This window comes from Caloenas nicobarica, chromosome 1 (genome assembly GCF_036013445.1).
Source record: "Caloenas nicobarica isolate bCalNic1 chromosome 1, bCalNic1.hap1, whole genome shotgun sequence".
Lineage (NCBI taxonomy): Eukaryota > Metazoa > Chordata > Aves > Columbiformes > Columbidae > Caloenas > Caloenas nicobarica.
The window spans coordinates 44,404,841-44,422,180 of record NC_088245.1 but is presented as its reverse complement, the minus strand read 5'-3'; the positions used below and the strand labels follow the sequence as shown (position 1 = coordinate 44,422,180).

General features: G+C 36.0%; 1 protein-coding gene across 2 annotated transcripts in view; it reads left to right on the top strand.

Moving 5' to 3' along the window:
- Nucleotides 1-16,308, top strand: part of SCYL2 (SCY1 like pseudokinase 2) — a 42,972-nt gene extending 26,664 nt beyond the window's left edge. The window contains exons 10-18 of one of the 2 annotated variants that reach the window (XM_065648489.1): nt 2,295-2,417; nt 3,668-3,781; nt 4,267-4,399; nt 6,208-6,326; nt 6,985-7,085; nt 7,841-7,907; nt 8,039-8,128; nt 9,211-9,330; nt 10,367-16,308. In XM_065648489.1, the coding sequence (XP_065504561.1) occupies nt 2,295-2,417; nt 3,668-3,781; nt 4,267-4,399; nt 6,208-6,326; nt 6,985-7,085; nt 7,841-7,907; nt 8,039-8,128; nt 9,211-9,330; nt 10,367-11,017 (1,518 nt within the window). In that variant the 3' untranslated portion in view covers nt 11,018-16,308. The remainder of the gene's footprint in view (nt 1-2,294; nt 2,418-3,667; nt 3,782-4,266; nt 4,400-6,207; nt 6,327-6,984; nt 7,086-7,840; nt 7,908-8,038; nt 8,129-9,210; nt 9,331-10,366) is intronic. The other variant, XM_065648499.1, reaches the window with a different exon arrangement.
- The last annotated feature ends 1,032 nt before the right edge of the window (nt 16,309-17,340 follow it).

Genomic DNA, 17,340 nt, shown 5'->3' with positions numbered 1-17,340 from the left:
ATTCCAGGTCTGGCTGTCTTTGTGCAAGACAAAAATGTCCAGTTCCTTTGTGTTTCTAACTCATGGAGAGGTGCAGACAGGGAAGGTGTCAGTATTTCTTCAGTAGCACTCTCAAGATGTTTTAGATTTGTTTGAGGCCTGTTACTTGGCTTTTGTAGGGTACTTAAGTTAGGAAGTGAATGTTTCATAGGGAGGCTCCTGTAATTTAGTATGAAGAAATTGTTATCCAATGTTCATTATGTCTTTGTATGAGGGAATTTATAATATCAACATGGAATATTTAGTGAAACTACTCATTCTTCTTGTGCTGTTGGAGTTAACATGGAGTAAGTAGTGTACTGTAAATTACCATCCTTACTCTGACATGACTTCCCAGTGTAGACAAACCCTTAAGTTATATCTAGGGGAATCCACAGAGAGTTAGCAATGAAGTACTGCAAATTCATATTCTAATTCAGTACACCAAAGTGTACCGTGACAAGTACTGGGCTCTGTATTAATGAACGAAGCACATCTTTAGCATTATTGTTGAGTGCAACTGCTGCTACTTGTTTATTAACTGGTGTGTTTGAATCTATGACTATGACATCCTATTGTCTGCTTAAATAGATAAAAAAGTATCAGATATGATGTTAGAAAGTTAAAAATAAAAGGGGTTCATTGGAACAGCATGAACTACATTCAAGTTAAAGACAGGTAGAGAGAGAGATTCAAAACCAATTCAGCTTTTATGTTATCTTAGTTTAAAAGCTTTGACAGCCAGTGGAAAACAGCTGAACTGCCTCTGTGAAATCTAAATGACTATATAGTACAGTGTTTAACTTAAAAGCAGTACGTTATATGTTCAAATATCTGGTTCTTATTTTAAAGAAGCTTTTCTAGTTCTTAAATAGCAGATTTCATTCATATTCTTTTCAAATTTGCAAAAACAATCAAATGATCCTTCTCCAAAAATATATATTTAGCTAACATAGAAACTGTCATGCCACAGTATTACATGGTTGCCAGACAAGAGAAAAATGTTACGAGCACATGGATGTTTCAAAAAGCTAACTTTAGGACAATTAAAAATTCTTTATCCAAGAGTAACTATAAAATCTAAGTTTTAAACTGATCTGGTCCATCTCACCGTAATTCTCCCAAATTTGAGTATATTGCATCGGAATCAGTGTTCATGGAATGAATGAATGAGTGAGTGAGTTTCTCTGTGTGTGTGTTTACAGTTTAGGTAAGTGTAAATATGCCATAAGAAAGTAGACACTAGGTGCAGTTTAAAATAATTTCTTTTTCTTCTCTGTAAAGGAAGCAAATGAAAGGGGAAACCTGTGGTCTTGGTACACTTGTATTTCTACCCTGAGGCTTCTGTTTTATTTGGCACACAAGTACTGATTGATACATAATTTTAGACTTAAACATTGAAATATTTTCCTCCTATGAAAGACTTGACTTTTTATTATTAATGTGATACATTTACCACTATTTATCCATCTAGTCTAACCTGTTTTCTAAAAGGAGTTCACATATCAGTGGATAAGGTCACCTGTAGCGAGTTGTCTCACCTGTCTGAGACAAGACATGAGTCTTATGAGTTATGTAGCTCTCTGTATTGGAGACTGAACCAGGATGGGCAATTTAGAATAGCAGCTAAGTTTTAGATGGCTAAGCCTAAGCAAGGTGAATCTCACTATGTAAATGTGCTATTCTAGTGTTGCTTTTTAGGTTAATGTGATGGGGTTTTTTGTTTGGGATTTTTCATCTTATGATACGTGAAATATTAATAGAACAAAGCTATTTTGTGTCCCTGTAGTAGCTGTAATATTATTTTCATTGTGTCCCTATTTTGATTCTAGATGCAGATGGAGTGAAGCTTTTATATGTGGAATTGTGATCAAATGCTTTAGGGGTGGCATTTGAGCCATAGTTTTAAAAGGTTAGCTTTTTCAATACTGATGTGTGTATAGAGATTTTTTGTGGGTGGATTTTAACAGAAGACCATGTTGTAAATAGAAACAAGACCTCCCTCCTTTGCCATTATGATTTCTTATTTCAGAAGCATTAGTCTAAAACACCCATTATTTTGTTTTATTTGTATTCACTGTTTTTAAAATGCAATAATATGTCAAAGTGTTTTTTGTCTTCCATGCCTTCAGGCAAGCAACATGGTAAGTGATCACATTTACTGAGTTCCAAGAAAACTTCTGAAGTTTTTATGATATGATAGAACACACTTTAATTTTAAGTGTGTATTTCTGGAGGTAAAACTTTTGGCTTCTGAATTGTCCTTCTTCTAATAGATATTGTTGATCTTCCTCCAAAAAATGGACTTGCTTCTAACCAAAACTCCACCAGATGAAATAAAGAACAGTGTTCTACCAATGGTTTATAGAGCTTTGGAAGCACCTTCAATTCAGATCCAGGTATAGTAATTGCAGCCTTTATTTAAAAAAAAATTATTTTTTATGTTTTCTTTAAGCTGATGTGCCAACTTTTTGTATAACCCTGTGTTTGTTTACTTGGAAAAAAAGATAAAGCTGTGTAATATTCCTAAATGTTGAGATGAATGTTATATTGAAGAAAATTTGTTTCAGTAAAATAAAATTTAGTTCCTGTATTTTCCTGGGAGAAACCATTTGATTGTTTTTCTAATGCTCTTATCCTAAATTCTGACTCGCCACCATAGCAAAAAGTAGGATGTGCATTTATGAAGCATTGCCTGTGCTGCAGAAACAATGCAGGCATGTGTGCTCTTATCAGCCAGGTGAGAGGTGGCTTATTCTGAGGTCCCACTGGTAGGAACATGTGTGCTTGCAGTTACGTCCGAAGACTTGATATGCTGTAAAATCATATAAATATACCTTCTGGTGACATTTTTATGTACGCATACTTTAATTTTCCTCTTTATCTGCCTTTCTAAGGTTCTTTTTTTTTGAAATCTTTCTTCCACTGGAATTAACTTCCAGTTAGCCAAAGGCATTCAAGAGTGGGAGGGGGGAGATATACAAAATATTTCTTAAAGAAGGATTTGGATAAATAGATGTGACTTTCACCCTTGGAAAGTCTTTGCAGTATTACAGAGAAAAGTTTTTGTTTCTAAATAGCTGCCTTGAGGTTTTTCTGCATCAGTAGTTTGGTTACTCCGGTATTTACTTGCAACCTATACCTAATATTGCTGTCTCTTATTTTTTGAGATGGGGCTGAAATTGGGTATTTTTATTTCTCTGTTGCTTATGTATGTTTAATCTTGATATGCTCTTTTAGCTTTCAGCCTATCATTGTGCTGCTGCAGTGTTGTTGATAGTACTCATTTGGGTTTGCTTGACTTCTGTAGGAAACTGTTACAGTTTGATGTAATAGAAGTTGGTTTTTATATAAAGATGTCTTGTGAAAATTCAAGATATTCTTGCTATCCAAATATTTTATTATGAATTCATGAATACTCTTTTTGAAATCCGTTTTCCAGGGTTCTCTCTGCATATCATGATGCTTTATTATTCCAGCTATTTTTGAGTAACTTCTATAGATTAAGGTCAGCTTAGTTGAACATGATATTTCCTTAAAAGGAAAGCTTAAGAAGACATTCTAAACTAATTTTGAGCTTGAGTAATATTAGTACTAATTTTATAAACGTGCATGTTTATTTTAAACTTACATGCATTTTTTTTTATAGGAGCTTTGCCTAAACATAATTCCCACATTTGCCAATTTAATAGATTACCCATCAATGAAAAATTCATTAATTCCAAGAATTAAAAATGCATGTTTGCAAACTTCTTCTCTTGCTGTAAGTATTCTAATAATTTTATCTTTCTCAGTCCTCAGAAAATGTTGTTACCTTTAATTACTTTGGCTTTTGTGCTGTTGTGTCTTTAAAGAAAAACCCATCAGTGTGCTTTAATTTCCTTTTGAGATTTTTTTTTTACTTTTTACAAATACAAACCCACCATTCATTTTTTTTACTCTAACAATTTTTTAAGTTTTAGCAACTTATTGTTCTTAACAATACTGTAAAAATTGTTGAAGTGTGTTCCAGAATAACAGTGTTTGTCCTGCAGAAAAGCCAAGATTTTGTGAACAGTGCATAAATACGTATGCTTTCCTTTCATGACACCAGAGGGTTTTTTATTATAACTTGTCTTGAATTTTCAGATATGAACATCGTAGTTTTCAGCAGCACTTGTTTTCTCCTAAGCGTGAGTTTTGTATGGGTTTTTTTACATCAGCAAAAAGATAGTAAAGAGTTTGTTTAATTCTTGTTGTAATTCACAGGTCCGGGTAAACTCACTAGTGTGCTTAGGCAAGATTTTGGAGTACTTGGATAAATGGTTTGTGCTTGATGATATTTTACCTTTCCTACAACAAATTCCATCCAAGGAACCTGCAGTGCTAATGGGAATTTTAGGTAATAAATATTTTCAACTTTCTCCTCTTTTGTACTTCGACATTGTAAATCTGAGAGCTTTCTGTATTATCATTGATAATCTTTACATAGTGTGTTGCTACAACGGCCATTAAAAAGTTCCAGTTTCTGGTGCTCCAGTTTGTCCCTGTTCACGTACGTTATGTATTGCTGTTACTTCTGAACATGAGTGCATGTATTTGTAGCCTTCAAGGCCCAATGCAGTTCTGAGTTCTCATCGCAGTTTTTGGGCTGTGGTGCTTTCATGGGCTGCGTGGTCCCCACAGCCAGAGAGGCTGTTTTTCTCGGAAGAGTGCATGATCTGTGTTCTCTCAGATGCTGCTGGAGCTTTTAAGATATTACTGTTGTCTTCTCTTACCACTCTTGTATGCCAGATGCTATAAATGATTATCTAGTATTCTACTGCTCTTCACAGCAGGTTTTGTTAGACTCATTTTGTTGGACATTTAAGCAAACGTGGTTGCCCTTGCACTGAAATGGAGCATTGTCTGGGTGAGGTTTCACAAAATAGCTGACAAAACCTGATGGCTTGTTAATTCTGGAACGGAAGGCCTCACTCCCAGTTGTGCTTTCCTAGTGCCACTCTGGTGTTTGCCTAACTCAGGATCTGTGATTTTAACAACTTGAAGGTGACCAGATGACCGAGATCACTGCCGAGAAAGAGATGTGACTGCGTGGCCAAGTCCAGAAGGCACTGACTATTTCTCTTACTGATGACAAAGTAGTAGACAGAAGACAATTTGTAACAAGCTGAGCTCTACCAGCAGCAGCCTTTGTTAAACACTGTAGTAATATGTGATGGTAGCATTATTTTGATTTCCTCTAAATGAACAAGAGGGCATCTATCAGTACTAACTTAAAGCTGCCTGTTTCTGTTAATCCTTGCAGCTTTGACTTCTATTTGCTGGCTGAAAATGAGGGCCAGAGTATCTTTGACTTTAATTGTAATACTCCTGAATTCTAATTGGATACAGTGGATAAGTGAACCATAGTTTGGAAATGACAGGCTGAAATCAATTTTATGTAGTTGGGCTCTCCTTTTTTCTGGAATCATAACACCTTCCTTCATGTATGGTGTCTTCTGTGGCCAGCTGATGGCTCTGGTTGAATACTAACTGTACAAAGGAAGAAAAGCTGCTGCTGCTGCTTTTATGCTAATATGTTCAGTGCTTGCCACCACAGGTAGAATATCTAAGCAGAGAAAAACTCCTGTCAGAAACACTATACAACTTGTAGGCTTGACACGAGATCCCTTGTGCCTGCCAGTCTTCTTTTTTCAGTGATTTTAGAACAGATAAAAGACTGTGCATGATTTCTGATCATTTGTGTAACACAGCCCCAAACATTTGGGTAAGAATCTTTTAAAATGCAATCAGGGAGCAGTATGATAGTTACTCTTAGACACCTCCATATGCTGGGAGAGAACGCATCGTTACTTAACACAGCTTAATTTCTCAGTGACCATTTGCCAGTTTGTGGTAAATCAGTTTGTTTGTGATCTGTTCAAAGATGCACGTTCTCAGATAACTGACCAGGACAATACATTGCCTAAGGTCAGGTTTCATAGCTGCAAAGTATTTCTTTGGACCTCCTCTTGTTCTGAACTTTCGCAAAGCCTCTTGCTATATGTTTGTGTTATGCATGAGTATTTAGCTTTTATGATTCTGTTTGTCCCTCCTTGCTCACAGAGACAATGTCTGTTCAGATGATTTATAAGCGTAGAGAGTGACACTTCATTCACATTGTTTACTAAACTTTATTTTTTTTTAATTTTTGATGTTCTGTATCAGGTATTTACAAATGTACATTTACTCATAAGAAGTTGGGAATCACCAAAGAACAACTTGCAGGAAAAGTATTGCCCCATCTGATTCCTCTTAGTATTGAGAACAATCTTAATCTCAATCAGGTAGGAACATGACTATGTTGCATCCTTTTACTTGATAAATTGGCAGAGAATAGATCTAAGCAGTTGTCAGGGAAAAAATCATATGTTACTGTATGTCTTTGTCTGTTGTAAAGGCAAACAAACAAAACCAAGAAACCTTCCAGTATTACTGTATTTGCATTTTTAAAACTTGTTATTTTTTAGTGGATTTAACTGACCAAGTGTAAAGTTTCCAAATTAATACTATCACCTTCCAAATATCCTGCAAAAGTAGTTAGCTGCTAACATAATTACAATTCACATTAAAAGCTAAAGTACAATCCTAACGTTTCTTCCTGTGCTCTCTTTTGTAAATGTTGCAGATAATGTAAAAGTGCATTTGTGGAGGGTTTGGGTTTGGTTTTGGTTTTGTTTTTTTCATCTGGTGATATTAATCTATAGTTATTTTGTCCAGGTTGCCCCACATTTTGGTGGTGTGGTTTTTTGGTTTTTTTGGTAATATATATTTTTCACTATTTCAGTATACACTCTGCTTGTAGTTAGGTAGTTTATATATGATTTAAAAATCTGCAGTTTATCTGACATTGTGTATTGTGAGTTTTATGAGACGCTACCTTTTAAGTTATACATGTCTGAATTCCATCACTGCGAAATCCAAACTTGTATATTTCTTTTACAGTTCAATTCTTTTATTTGTGTTATAAAAGATATGCTTAATAGATTGGAGGCAGAGCATAAAACAAAACTTGAGCAACTTCATGTCATGCAAGAGCAGCAGAAGTAAGTGTTTATTTACTTGTGTATTAGAGAAGGAGCAAGTGAGCAGAGATAAAATTTTAATTAATTTTTTAGCAAATGTGCAAAAGCTCTACCCGTAGCAACAAAAAATCTAGGTAATTCTTACTTCATTACTTGAGAATTACCTCAAATAAGCACAGTTGTCAGCAAATATTTATTAGTCCTAGGATGATGATTATATTGTGATGTCAATGGTTTTATAGAGTAAAATCTTTTACCTTTATACAGTTCAGTCACAGTTTATTATTTTGACTCACTGATTTTAAAATAATTCATTAAATGTAAAAGTTATACTGAGCTCCACTAGTACAATTTATGTCTTGCTTCTATATGCTAACTTGCTTTTCTGTAGTTGCCGAGAACATAAACCATATGGAATAAAATGAACGTTTCAGCCTTTTAGAAGGCAGTGATATTTGAAGACGTGTAGAGCAATTTTATGGGGTCTGATATGAGGTGACTTTTCTGAGTCAAACTAACTTGGGCTACCCAAGTCTGTGTCACCCTGTTTAAAAGGAAGAACTAAGACCATGTGAAATGATTGTTAGGAAACTACAATTTAGAATATGAACATTTTCCAGTTTCCGACAGGCATTCTATAAAAATGGCAGTACTCTCATATTGCAGGGTTTTTCTTATTGTTTAAATGCAGAAGAATAATCTGCATTGCTGAATCAGTGTGGTGGATGTGACTGTAAAGTTATCTTTTTGTAATCCATATACTCTGTACCATATAGATCTTTGGATATAGCTAACCAAATGAGTGTATCTGAAGAGGCAAGATCTAGTAGTACAAGTAATCAGGTAAGTGGCAATATTTTAGTGAGTTACTTACATATAGAAATTTGAATTTTAAAATTGCTTAGTTGATATTTATGTTATCTTAAATGACAACATTTCAAATAACTAAGTTTTGCTTCTCTGAACTTAAACAGATTGACAAGGTATTTAATACTAGTGGAGCTGACCTTCTAACTAGTGGATCTGATAGTAAAGAGAATGAGATGTCATCAAAACAGAAAAAGGTGTGTTTTATGTTGTTTTGGAATCCTGTTAAATCTGTCTGTCTAATACAACAAGGCTGATAGGGTTGCATAATAAGAGTATGTGTAAATGTTTAAAGCTTTAAAAGAAAAACTGGTTTTGTGTAGCACAGCACCATACATAGTCACATGCGAAGGTCCACTGAAAAATGCTCAAAATTGTATCCTTGAATTTCTGTGAAAGCCTTTCATTAAAAATAGCTTTGTACAAAGTAGGCAGCGATTAGGATTATAAATTTTTGGTCATTTTAATGATAGATTTCAATGAAACTGAAACTTCAACTGGGGATTTAGATAGGAAAGTCAAAAAAGGCAACTTTATGATAAAATAACAAACAGATGAAGATAAAATGTAGAATTTTATGTAGTAGCAGACACTAACATATACTGTACAATTCAAAGTCAAGTGAAAATGAACAATTAATATGGGGATAAATACAAGAAGCAAAGAAAAAGTATGACCTGACATAGAATATTTAACGTAAGTGTAAACTTTTGTAAAATTATTTTCATGCTATTAATTATGTAAATGGCTCCCCAGAATCTATACATGTTATCATTTCCATTTCTAGTTGTCTGAACCCTTTCACTAATTTTAGACTAAGAGGGAATGATTTTATGATTTTATCCTTCATCATTAACAAAAGTAGAGTTAAAATCCTGAAAAGCCTCTTAAGCAATCTTAAAATAAAATTCCCTTTCTGACTCCGTGGTCAGTTGCAATTCTATATCAAGTGTTAGTTGGTAACCATATAAAAAGAACAACTGCGAGGAACACTTTTGCTTATGACAAAGCTAAAATGGTTTTGTTGTGATACCTCTTTATTTGTGATCTGCTCAAATTTCTCATTATGCTACTTTTAATATTGTTTTTATTTGCTGTAAGTACTTTTTAGTGATATGATAAACAGAATAGATTTTATGCTTATCCACTTTCTCTTTTGTATAAAAAATATTCATTGTTCTACCACATGTTGAAACTACAGTGCTATTTATGAAATAAAAATATAAATGCAAGAATAACCATTCTGTGCAACTTAGTGTCAGTACTTTCCCTTTTAAAGGCATCACTTACACTGGAGGAGAAGCAAAAGTTAGCTAAAGAACAAGAACAGGCACAGAAACTGAAAAGCCAGCAACCTCTTAAACCACAAGCAACTGTAATAACACCTCCAGTGAAGCAGGTGAGAAAGAACAAACTGCTGCACTGTTTCCAGTGGAGCTGTGATGCTTTTTTTCCTTTCAAGTGCTGTATTTAGCATTTTTTTTCCTCCTGTGACTCACCTTTATTTTCACTGATAGTACAATGGCACAGCTGAGAAAAATGAAAATAAATTTTAATCTGCCTTCCATTCGCATAATTAGCAATATTTCTCACTTTTTAAATTGCAGGAGGTTCCAAAGGAATAATTATTATTGGAAGGCCATTGTTCTAGATAAGGAGAAAGGACGTATTAAAAAAGGCTTTGCTTGGAAGCGTTTATTAACTAAATATTTAAAAGGCTTGGAGATAGGATTGAGGCATGTAAGCAAATGATCAGAAGGCTGGAACACCTCTCCTATGAGGACAAGCTGAGAGAGCTGGGGTTGTTCAGCCTGGAGAATGGAAGGCTCCAGAGAGACCTTATTGTGGCCTTTCAGCACTTAAAAGGGGCCTATAAGAAAGATCGGGACAGACTTTTTAGCAGGGCCTGTTGTGATAAGACAAGGGGTAATGGTTTTAAGCTAAAGGAAGGGAGATTCAGGCTGGACATGAGGAAGACGTTTTTTCCAATGGATGTGGTGAAACACTGGCCCAGGTTGCCCAGAGAGGTGGTAGATGCCCCATCCCTGAAGACATTCCAGGCCAGGCTGGACGGGGCTCTGAGCAACCTGATCTGGTTGAAGATGTCCCTGCTCATTGCAGGGGGTTGGACTAGATGAGCTTTGAAGGTCCCTTCCAACCCAAATTGTTCTATGATTCTATGAAGCAAATGTCACAGTAGCACTTTGTATATAGTCTGAGTTGTCAAATTAAAGCTGCATAACAATTAATTCTAAGTAGCAAAGAACAAAAATAACCTAATCGCTTTTGCGGATAATTACATTTCATGTCCAGTTCCATGCCGTAAATTCTAATTTTTGAAAAATGAATGCCACTTCTGCAGGAGCAGTGATAAAGGCTGTTGCTAGAGTATTTGTACAGGAAAAGTATTTAACTGCCTTTTATGTATTTTGCAGACAAAAGACTTGACAGATACCTTGATAGACAATATGTCATCTTTGACTAGCCATTCTGTCAACAAAGCTAATGTCGCATCTTCAAACAGCTTCTCTTCTGTCCCTTATATGGGCGTTGGAATGGGATTTTCATCACCTATTGACAACACAAAGAGAAATATAACAAATGGACTAAATACTAATATGGCTTTCCAGACTGCTGGATTCAGTATGGGTGCTGGCCCCACCACTCAGAATTTCTTCAGTGGTCCAACAGCAACAGCAGCAACCAAGATGAACATTGTACCGACTGCCAATATGCCAAATTACAGTCCTATGAATGCTGCATCTGCAATCTCTCCACTGACACAACAAAACAGACCCCCAGATATGTCTGCTTTAGATAATCTTTTTGGTCCTCAAAAACCCAAAGTTAGCATGAAACAGATGGCTCAACAGAAATCAAGCCAGTGGGTTAATCAGTTTGTACCCCCACAAGGGTCCCCAAGCGCAAGCAGTTCAGTCTTGGGACCGCAGATGAACGTGATAGGACAGCCTGGCTTTGGTATACAGGGTAATCCTTTCTTTGCTCCTCAGAACTTCGTACAACCAGCAAACACAATGACAAACAGCAGCTCAGCTAGTAATGACTTAAAAGATCTTTTTGGGTAAAATGTTTTGTTTCCTTCTTTCAAAGATCAATGAAATTTGGATCATCGGTAAGCTGATGGACATGTTTTTTTTAATTAATAAAAGCATGACTTGGGAAAACTTTCAGCCCAGCAAGGTAAAGACTTTTGCACTGGAAAAAAACTTGATTTTGCATTCACCTAGTTCTGCAGTGGAATTGCGTTAAGTGCAAAGTCATCTTACATGCTAAAGATTTCCTGTCTCTGTATCAAACAGCAGAGCACTGAAGGTAGGGTGCATATATTCAATCAAAAAAGAAGCAGCTAAGTATTTCAAAATTATTCAGAAGTTCACTCAATCAACTTCTATGAAATTTCCTACAAAATTTGGTTTCTTAAATTCAACAAAGATGCTCAAGGGGTAATAACTAGTGAATGCAATCCTGCAGCCCAGTCCTTTCAGTGTCTGCTGAATTCTTATTGACGATTTGTGTTTGGTACAAACTGTCATTTTGCCATATGACAGTTTGCAAAAAGTAGATTCTTATGCTGCCTCAAAAAGTTTTGTTAGCCATGTTACATAGAAAGATCTCTAACCAGTAATTGTGCAAGAGGCTAAGATGAGAAAATATTTTGCGTTTCTTCTCTTAAAATAAATGTGGTAGTAAACTACAAGAAGATTCAGGAGGCATAAGAAGTTGGATTAAAATTTTGAGCAAGTTTGGGATGGCCTAAGAACACTGCTCCAATGGTCATGCTGGTTTACAACCTGTTTTATAATGCCAGATCCTTGTTACCAGCCACATAGCAAAAGCAACATATGACTTAAGCAGCATTTTAAAATACATGTGGTGACACAATCACATTTATTATATATTCCGGTGTTTTGGCTAATTTGATACTGCTTCTATCTGGTGGGGAAAAAAAAATACAAGTAGTTATGGAATCTCCTAAAAAGAATGTTTTCTCTAAAATTCGGATGTTGACTGCCCCAACTGTGTAACTAAGCAGTTCTGTGTAACTAAACACACACTGTTTACTTACACAGAAATGTCTTCGATTACTTCATAGATTTTTGACACCAATGGGAAGATGGAAAAGGATTGCCAGGTACAAGTTACACATGGTGGTGTGAAAAAGGACACTGCCATAAATTGCCTTGACTAGAATAAACTATTTCATTTTAATTTTGTTTTAACTTAACTCATTATGAAGGATATGTGAATATGAAGTGAGTTCTCAAATACAGATTTTTAAGTTCTACAATATAGGGTAAATACAGAGGTATTTCAGATCCTTTTTATTGTATTACTCCAAATTTAATAAAGCTCTCCAGAAAATCAAACAGTGGTTTCTTCTGCTTCCCAGAAGGTGTATGTTCAGCTTGCCCATGTTAGAATCTCTGCTTTGTCAGATACTACCGTTGGGTTTTAACTTTTTCTTTCCTAAGAATGTCGGGAGCTTTCTTACATGATATTTTGAAGACTATAGCTGACTATTTTGAGAAGGAAAGAACTAGTTACCTTTTTTGGAAAGCCTACATGCTTTATTTTTCAAAGCCTTTCACTGAAGAAATTGTTCTTTCATTTGCTGCTTAAGAAACCAAAGGGCCTTATGCTGTAAATGTGACTTGTATTTTGTTATATTTCCATGGTTCTAAGCGGTAATAGCATTAAGCATTTCTTAAAGAATTATTTATGTATTATAGCTGCTGCCTTAGTCCTATTATTTTAAAATACCTGGGACCAGTGAAATTGTGGTTTAGAAAACGATACCTAACACATTGTGATGCTCTTGTGCTGTTAATATTCATGGAAAAACATCGTAGGTTATGTTAAGATATCTGTGTAAACTTTAAGTACAATACTAGAACTGTTAAACTATTTAAGTTCATTTGTGGTTACTAGTATTCTATACTCTCAATCACACTAATGTCTTCTTTTATGTCAACTTTTGAAAGCAACGTTTTGTTAGGTAACAAGGCAAGCCTTTGGAGGATTATTTGAATCTGTATTCCCCTAAATTATTTTGAAAATAAGTTTATATTTAAAATAACATATCTTCGGACTATACAATGTATTAAATTAATACATCTGTGGTAAAGGCAGTCTTAAATGTCATTGTCCTGATCTAGAGTTTCATTCACTGATACCTCTGAAGTGGGGACTTTTCAGAACTGGATTTTAATTTAACCTATTGGAGGGAAAATTAACTGAAAAGGTTTGATCTGATTTTATATACTGGACCTCCTAAACTGTGGGATTTGGGGTATGTGCTTTTGGCATGAGCTATCTGAGAACATAATCTGGTTTCTAAGAACAAAGTAAGAAAAATCTTACAAGTTCAAATTAAGAGAGTCTCTTCTATGCAGTGGTAACATGTTGGAATAAGATCTTTATCTGGCTCAAGTAATATGGTTTGTTTTTTCTACTTATATTTGAGAACATGATTTTCATTTCTCTTGTTTGCCACAATTTTCAGAATGACCGGAGTGGAAAAAAACCAACAAAGACAACTGAAAAGGGTGCTTATGAAAATGATAACGAAATTTCCCAGTTATTTAAGAATAAAAAAGAAAAATAACTTGTGGATTCTTCCTGGTTAGCATGCCAGGAAAATGGGGGTGCATGAAGTTCTCTAATTATATTTCTTCTTAACTTAAAGGAAAGAGTAGTTGCCAGAGGTAAGTCACCAATGCCATGTGTCACTTGGCTCCTGCTACCATAATTTTTCTTTAGGAAGCTTTATCCAGTTGATTTCCACTTACAAGTTGTCATTCTGAGGACCTTCAAGAGGCTCATGTTGTGGCCAGAGCGGATACCGTTGTCTGAGAGCAACAGCTGTACTTCACGTCCACGACGTTTGGGAAAGAGCAGGAGGAAGGGACGACGTTACAAAATGTGGCCATTCCACGGGCCTTCTGTTTCTGGACGTGGGTGGAAAGCAGCGTTACGTCTAACTTGGCCCGAAGCGGAGGAACTGTCTAGTCCTAATGCAAGACAAAATGGACAACAAATTCGAAATTGCTATCTGATTCAGAAATTGCAAATTCTGTTGCTGAAAAAGTAACCTGGTGTACAATAAGTTCTTATTACAATGCCTTGAACAATACTGTAAATTACACAGAATTTCTGCCCTTGGTATCCAACCTAATTTAAAGGAAAAATGATGGAAGCCTGGCAGGTTATATCATCACCTTATAGCATCCACCCTGTGCACCCGCTGTGCTCACACACTGCGAGCAGATCTCACCATGGAAATCAAAGCATGGTCTGGGCTGAACTGCCCAGCCCACCTTGTTTACTTCTCATTCATTTGTAAAGAAGGGGTAAAGAGCAGAAAGGAGTAAGTTCCTGTTCCTTAACTGATTTACTACAAAAGGAAAAATGAAGAGAAGTGGAAATAGCTGAATATCTTCATGACAAGCACGAGTTGTCCTTTGGCTGCTCTGGTGTATGCTGAATGAGTGCTCTTGTGCCAAGATGGCAATCTTTTCCATCTTAGAACCATTGGTTCCATTTGGTTTGAAGTTTGAAAGTCTGAAGCATCCTCTGAAAACTCGATCTTAGAAAACAAACTAATCCTGCTAGATGGAAGGACTGAATTAAAGAGGCTTGGAAAACCTTATCTGCTGGGGCTGGTGGAGAAGGACCTTGAAACTACTGAGTTACAGATTAGCTGAGAAGCCCCTGGGTCTGCCTCCCTCAAGAGGAGGGAAATGGGGAGCGAAATGGCACAAGTGTCATTTTGAGGATGGAGGAGGGAGCAGATTTTCTGTTCCTTTTCATCACACAAGTGTCGTGAATAAGGCACAGAACAGCCTGTGGAACCTACTTATGCAGGAGGACAGCAGTACCAGAGGCGTCTTCGGCAAGGTAAAGGGAGTCCAGCAATTATCTGGGAGATGGAGACAGAAACTTTACAGAGAACATGCGTAGAATACCTAGTTTGTTCTAATGAAGATACTACATCTTCCTCTCTCGATGGTGATGTGAATTAAAAATGTCCTGGGCGAGTTGTGGCCTTGCAGGTCTGCACAGATGCCCAAGTAAAAGGCCGAATTTTCGGATGGATAGGTGCAAAACGTTTCAAGCCTTATTATTTAAAACTTCTTTTTTCTGTTAAGTTTTATCTTTTTAGCAAACCTCTTTCATATTTATGTGGAACTTTAACAAATACCCTGATGGCCTTTTAAAGTAAGAAAAATGTGTGTTAACTTTTGTATCATAACCCCTCTCATAATATGATCTATGTCTGTAGATAGATAAGTGTGTATATAGATGACAGGATTTTAGATTTTTCAGTTCAGTTGCACCAAAAAAAGCAATGATTAAATGAGAAGATAGATTTGAATCAAATTCCACAAGGCTTCCATACAGGCTAACAATTATATGTTACTTTTCTTACGTATTATAAATTCACATGCTTTGTCTGCCCACATCTATGTGACTTGAGCAGAAAAGAAAGTTTTTAAAACATAAGTATATGAAAACTGGCTCTCTCATTACAGATTAAGTTATTGGACTTTAGAGTGACCTTTGTTTAGGAGTTTTTTATTGGGAGTGGGTGGGATATTGCTGATTTGTGCCATTTCCAATGAAAGAAATACAGGGAGGGGGGAGTACAGAAAAAAATACCCTATTGTATATGTGACGCTTTTATGTTCTTTGTTAAGAGATATGCTGCATTTTATATACTCATTGTGAACTTTTACTCTGAAATAGCTGTGAGGAAACCTATTGGAGAATTTCAGATGAGTTGGCTGATATTCAAGGGAGGTCCTGCCTTGTACCTGACTTTCCATTAGGTTTTGACTGCTTTACAAGGAAATTACACAAGGCAGTAAAACCTTGGATTCATACACCAAATCTTCTTGCCTTCCAGGCCTCACACTTTTATCAAGAGAACAAATAAGCTCCTGAAGTTGTATTGTCTTTTAAGTTCTCCAAAACAGTTCTAACTGCTGTACAGATTTCTGAGATGAAGTTGTAAATTAAAATGTGTTATAGTGAACTCAGGCCTTGTGCAAAATATTTAATACTTGTTTATTTGTCTAATTGTACAGTCTCTGTACTAGTGGCAGTTTTATGTTTTGATCATAAAACATTAGAATTCTCATGAGATTTATAAAGTGATGTTACTGTAGTGTCAGCTGTGATTCATAATTAGAACTGTCATAGCATGGCATTAGTGTATATCTGGTTTATTGGACAGCTCTTCAAAAACAAATTTATTCTTGTATCAACTTTTAGATCAGCTACTTAAAAAATATGTAAAAGGTACGGTGACGGTTTCAAGAAATCCATATCACTTTGTACTGTGAATGAGATTGCCTATGGAAATAAACCAACTTTTCATATTTTCATGTTGGAAGATATTTTTATTTAAAAATTCCATAAAATTAACTAATAGTAACTAATTTAGAAAACTTCATCACTTTGTATTTTGTTCTAAATACATAATTTTGAGTCAATTTCTTAGGGCGGTTGCTGTCCAGACATCTGCAAAACGTGATGATGTATTGCTGTCATGCAAGGAATAAAAGTCCTGGGGAAAAACTAACACACTAGATGTCTTTAAAATTAGCGTTACTTTTTCTAAAAGCACACTAAGCCCATGTCAGAATCTGAGTTTCTGATGTTGCACAGTGATCTCAATTTGCATTTTCGCTCCTTGTTGACCCAGAAACCAGCCCTTTCTCTAAGCCTCGGTGTCAAGCTGCGCTGCTTTGTCAGGCTTAGACTTTGCCAGCGCTCTGAAGGATGCTACAACTCAGCTTTATGTAAGGTATAAATTGATCAAGTGTGAGACATCTGAGATCCTGATCTGCTTAGAAGCTTCGTTGTTGGCTGGAGATGGTGTGGGAAAAGAGAGTAAAAGGAGAGATGGATTAGGACTTGAATGTCCTTTACTGTGGTAATGTTTCCTTTGTCCCCTCCGTTTCTGGACATTAGTAGGATCCACAACTGGTACCTGTTTCTTAAGCAGGAAAGTCTCAGGTGCTGAAATCTGGATGTTCTGGATTGGTTTATGGTGGCTTAAAATTGACAAGTCTCTCATGAATCCAGATAACCTAAGACTTCAAACAGGAAAAGCTGGAGATCTTTGCAGTTGATTGTTCTTTGCCTGGAATACTTTGATACTGGCAGCTAATTGTCCCTGCTTCATCACTTAAATATCTTAATAGTCCCTCTTTTACATATGTCACAAACCAGAGCTTTAGGTTAAGCCTTTTTATGTCAGTGTTGTAGAGCTGTTTTACCCTATTGAGTCTGCAGTTGTGAGGAATGCAGGGTAGGTGCAGGAAAGGAGCTGTTTGTGAGCAATTAACGAGAATTGGTTCATTCAAAGTTCTCTTCCTGTTGC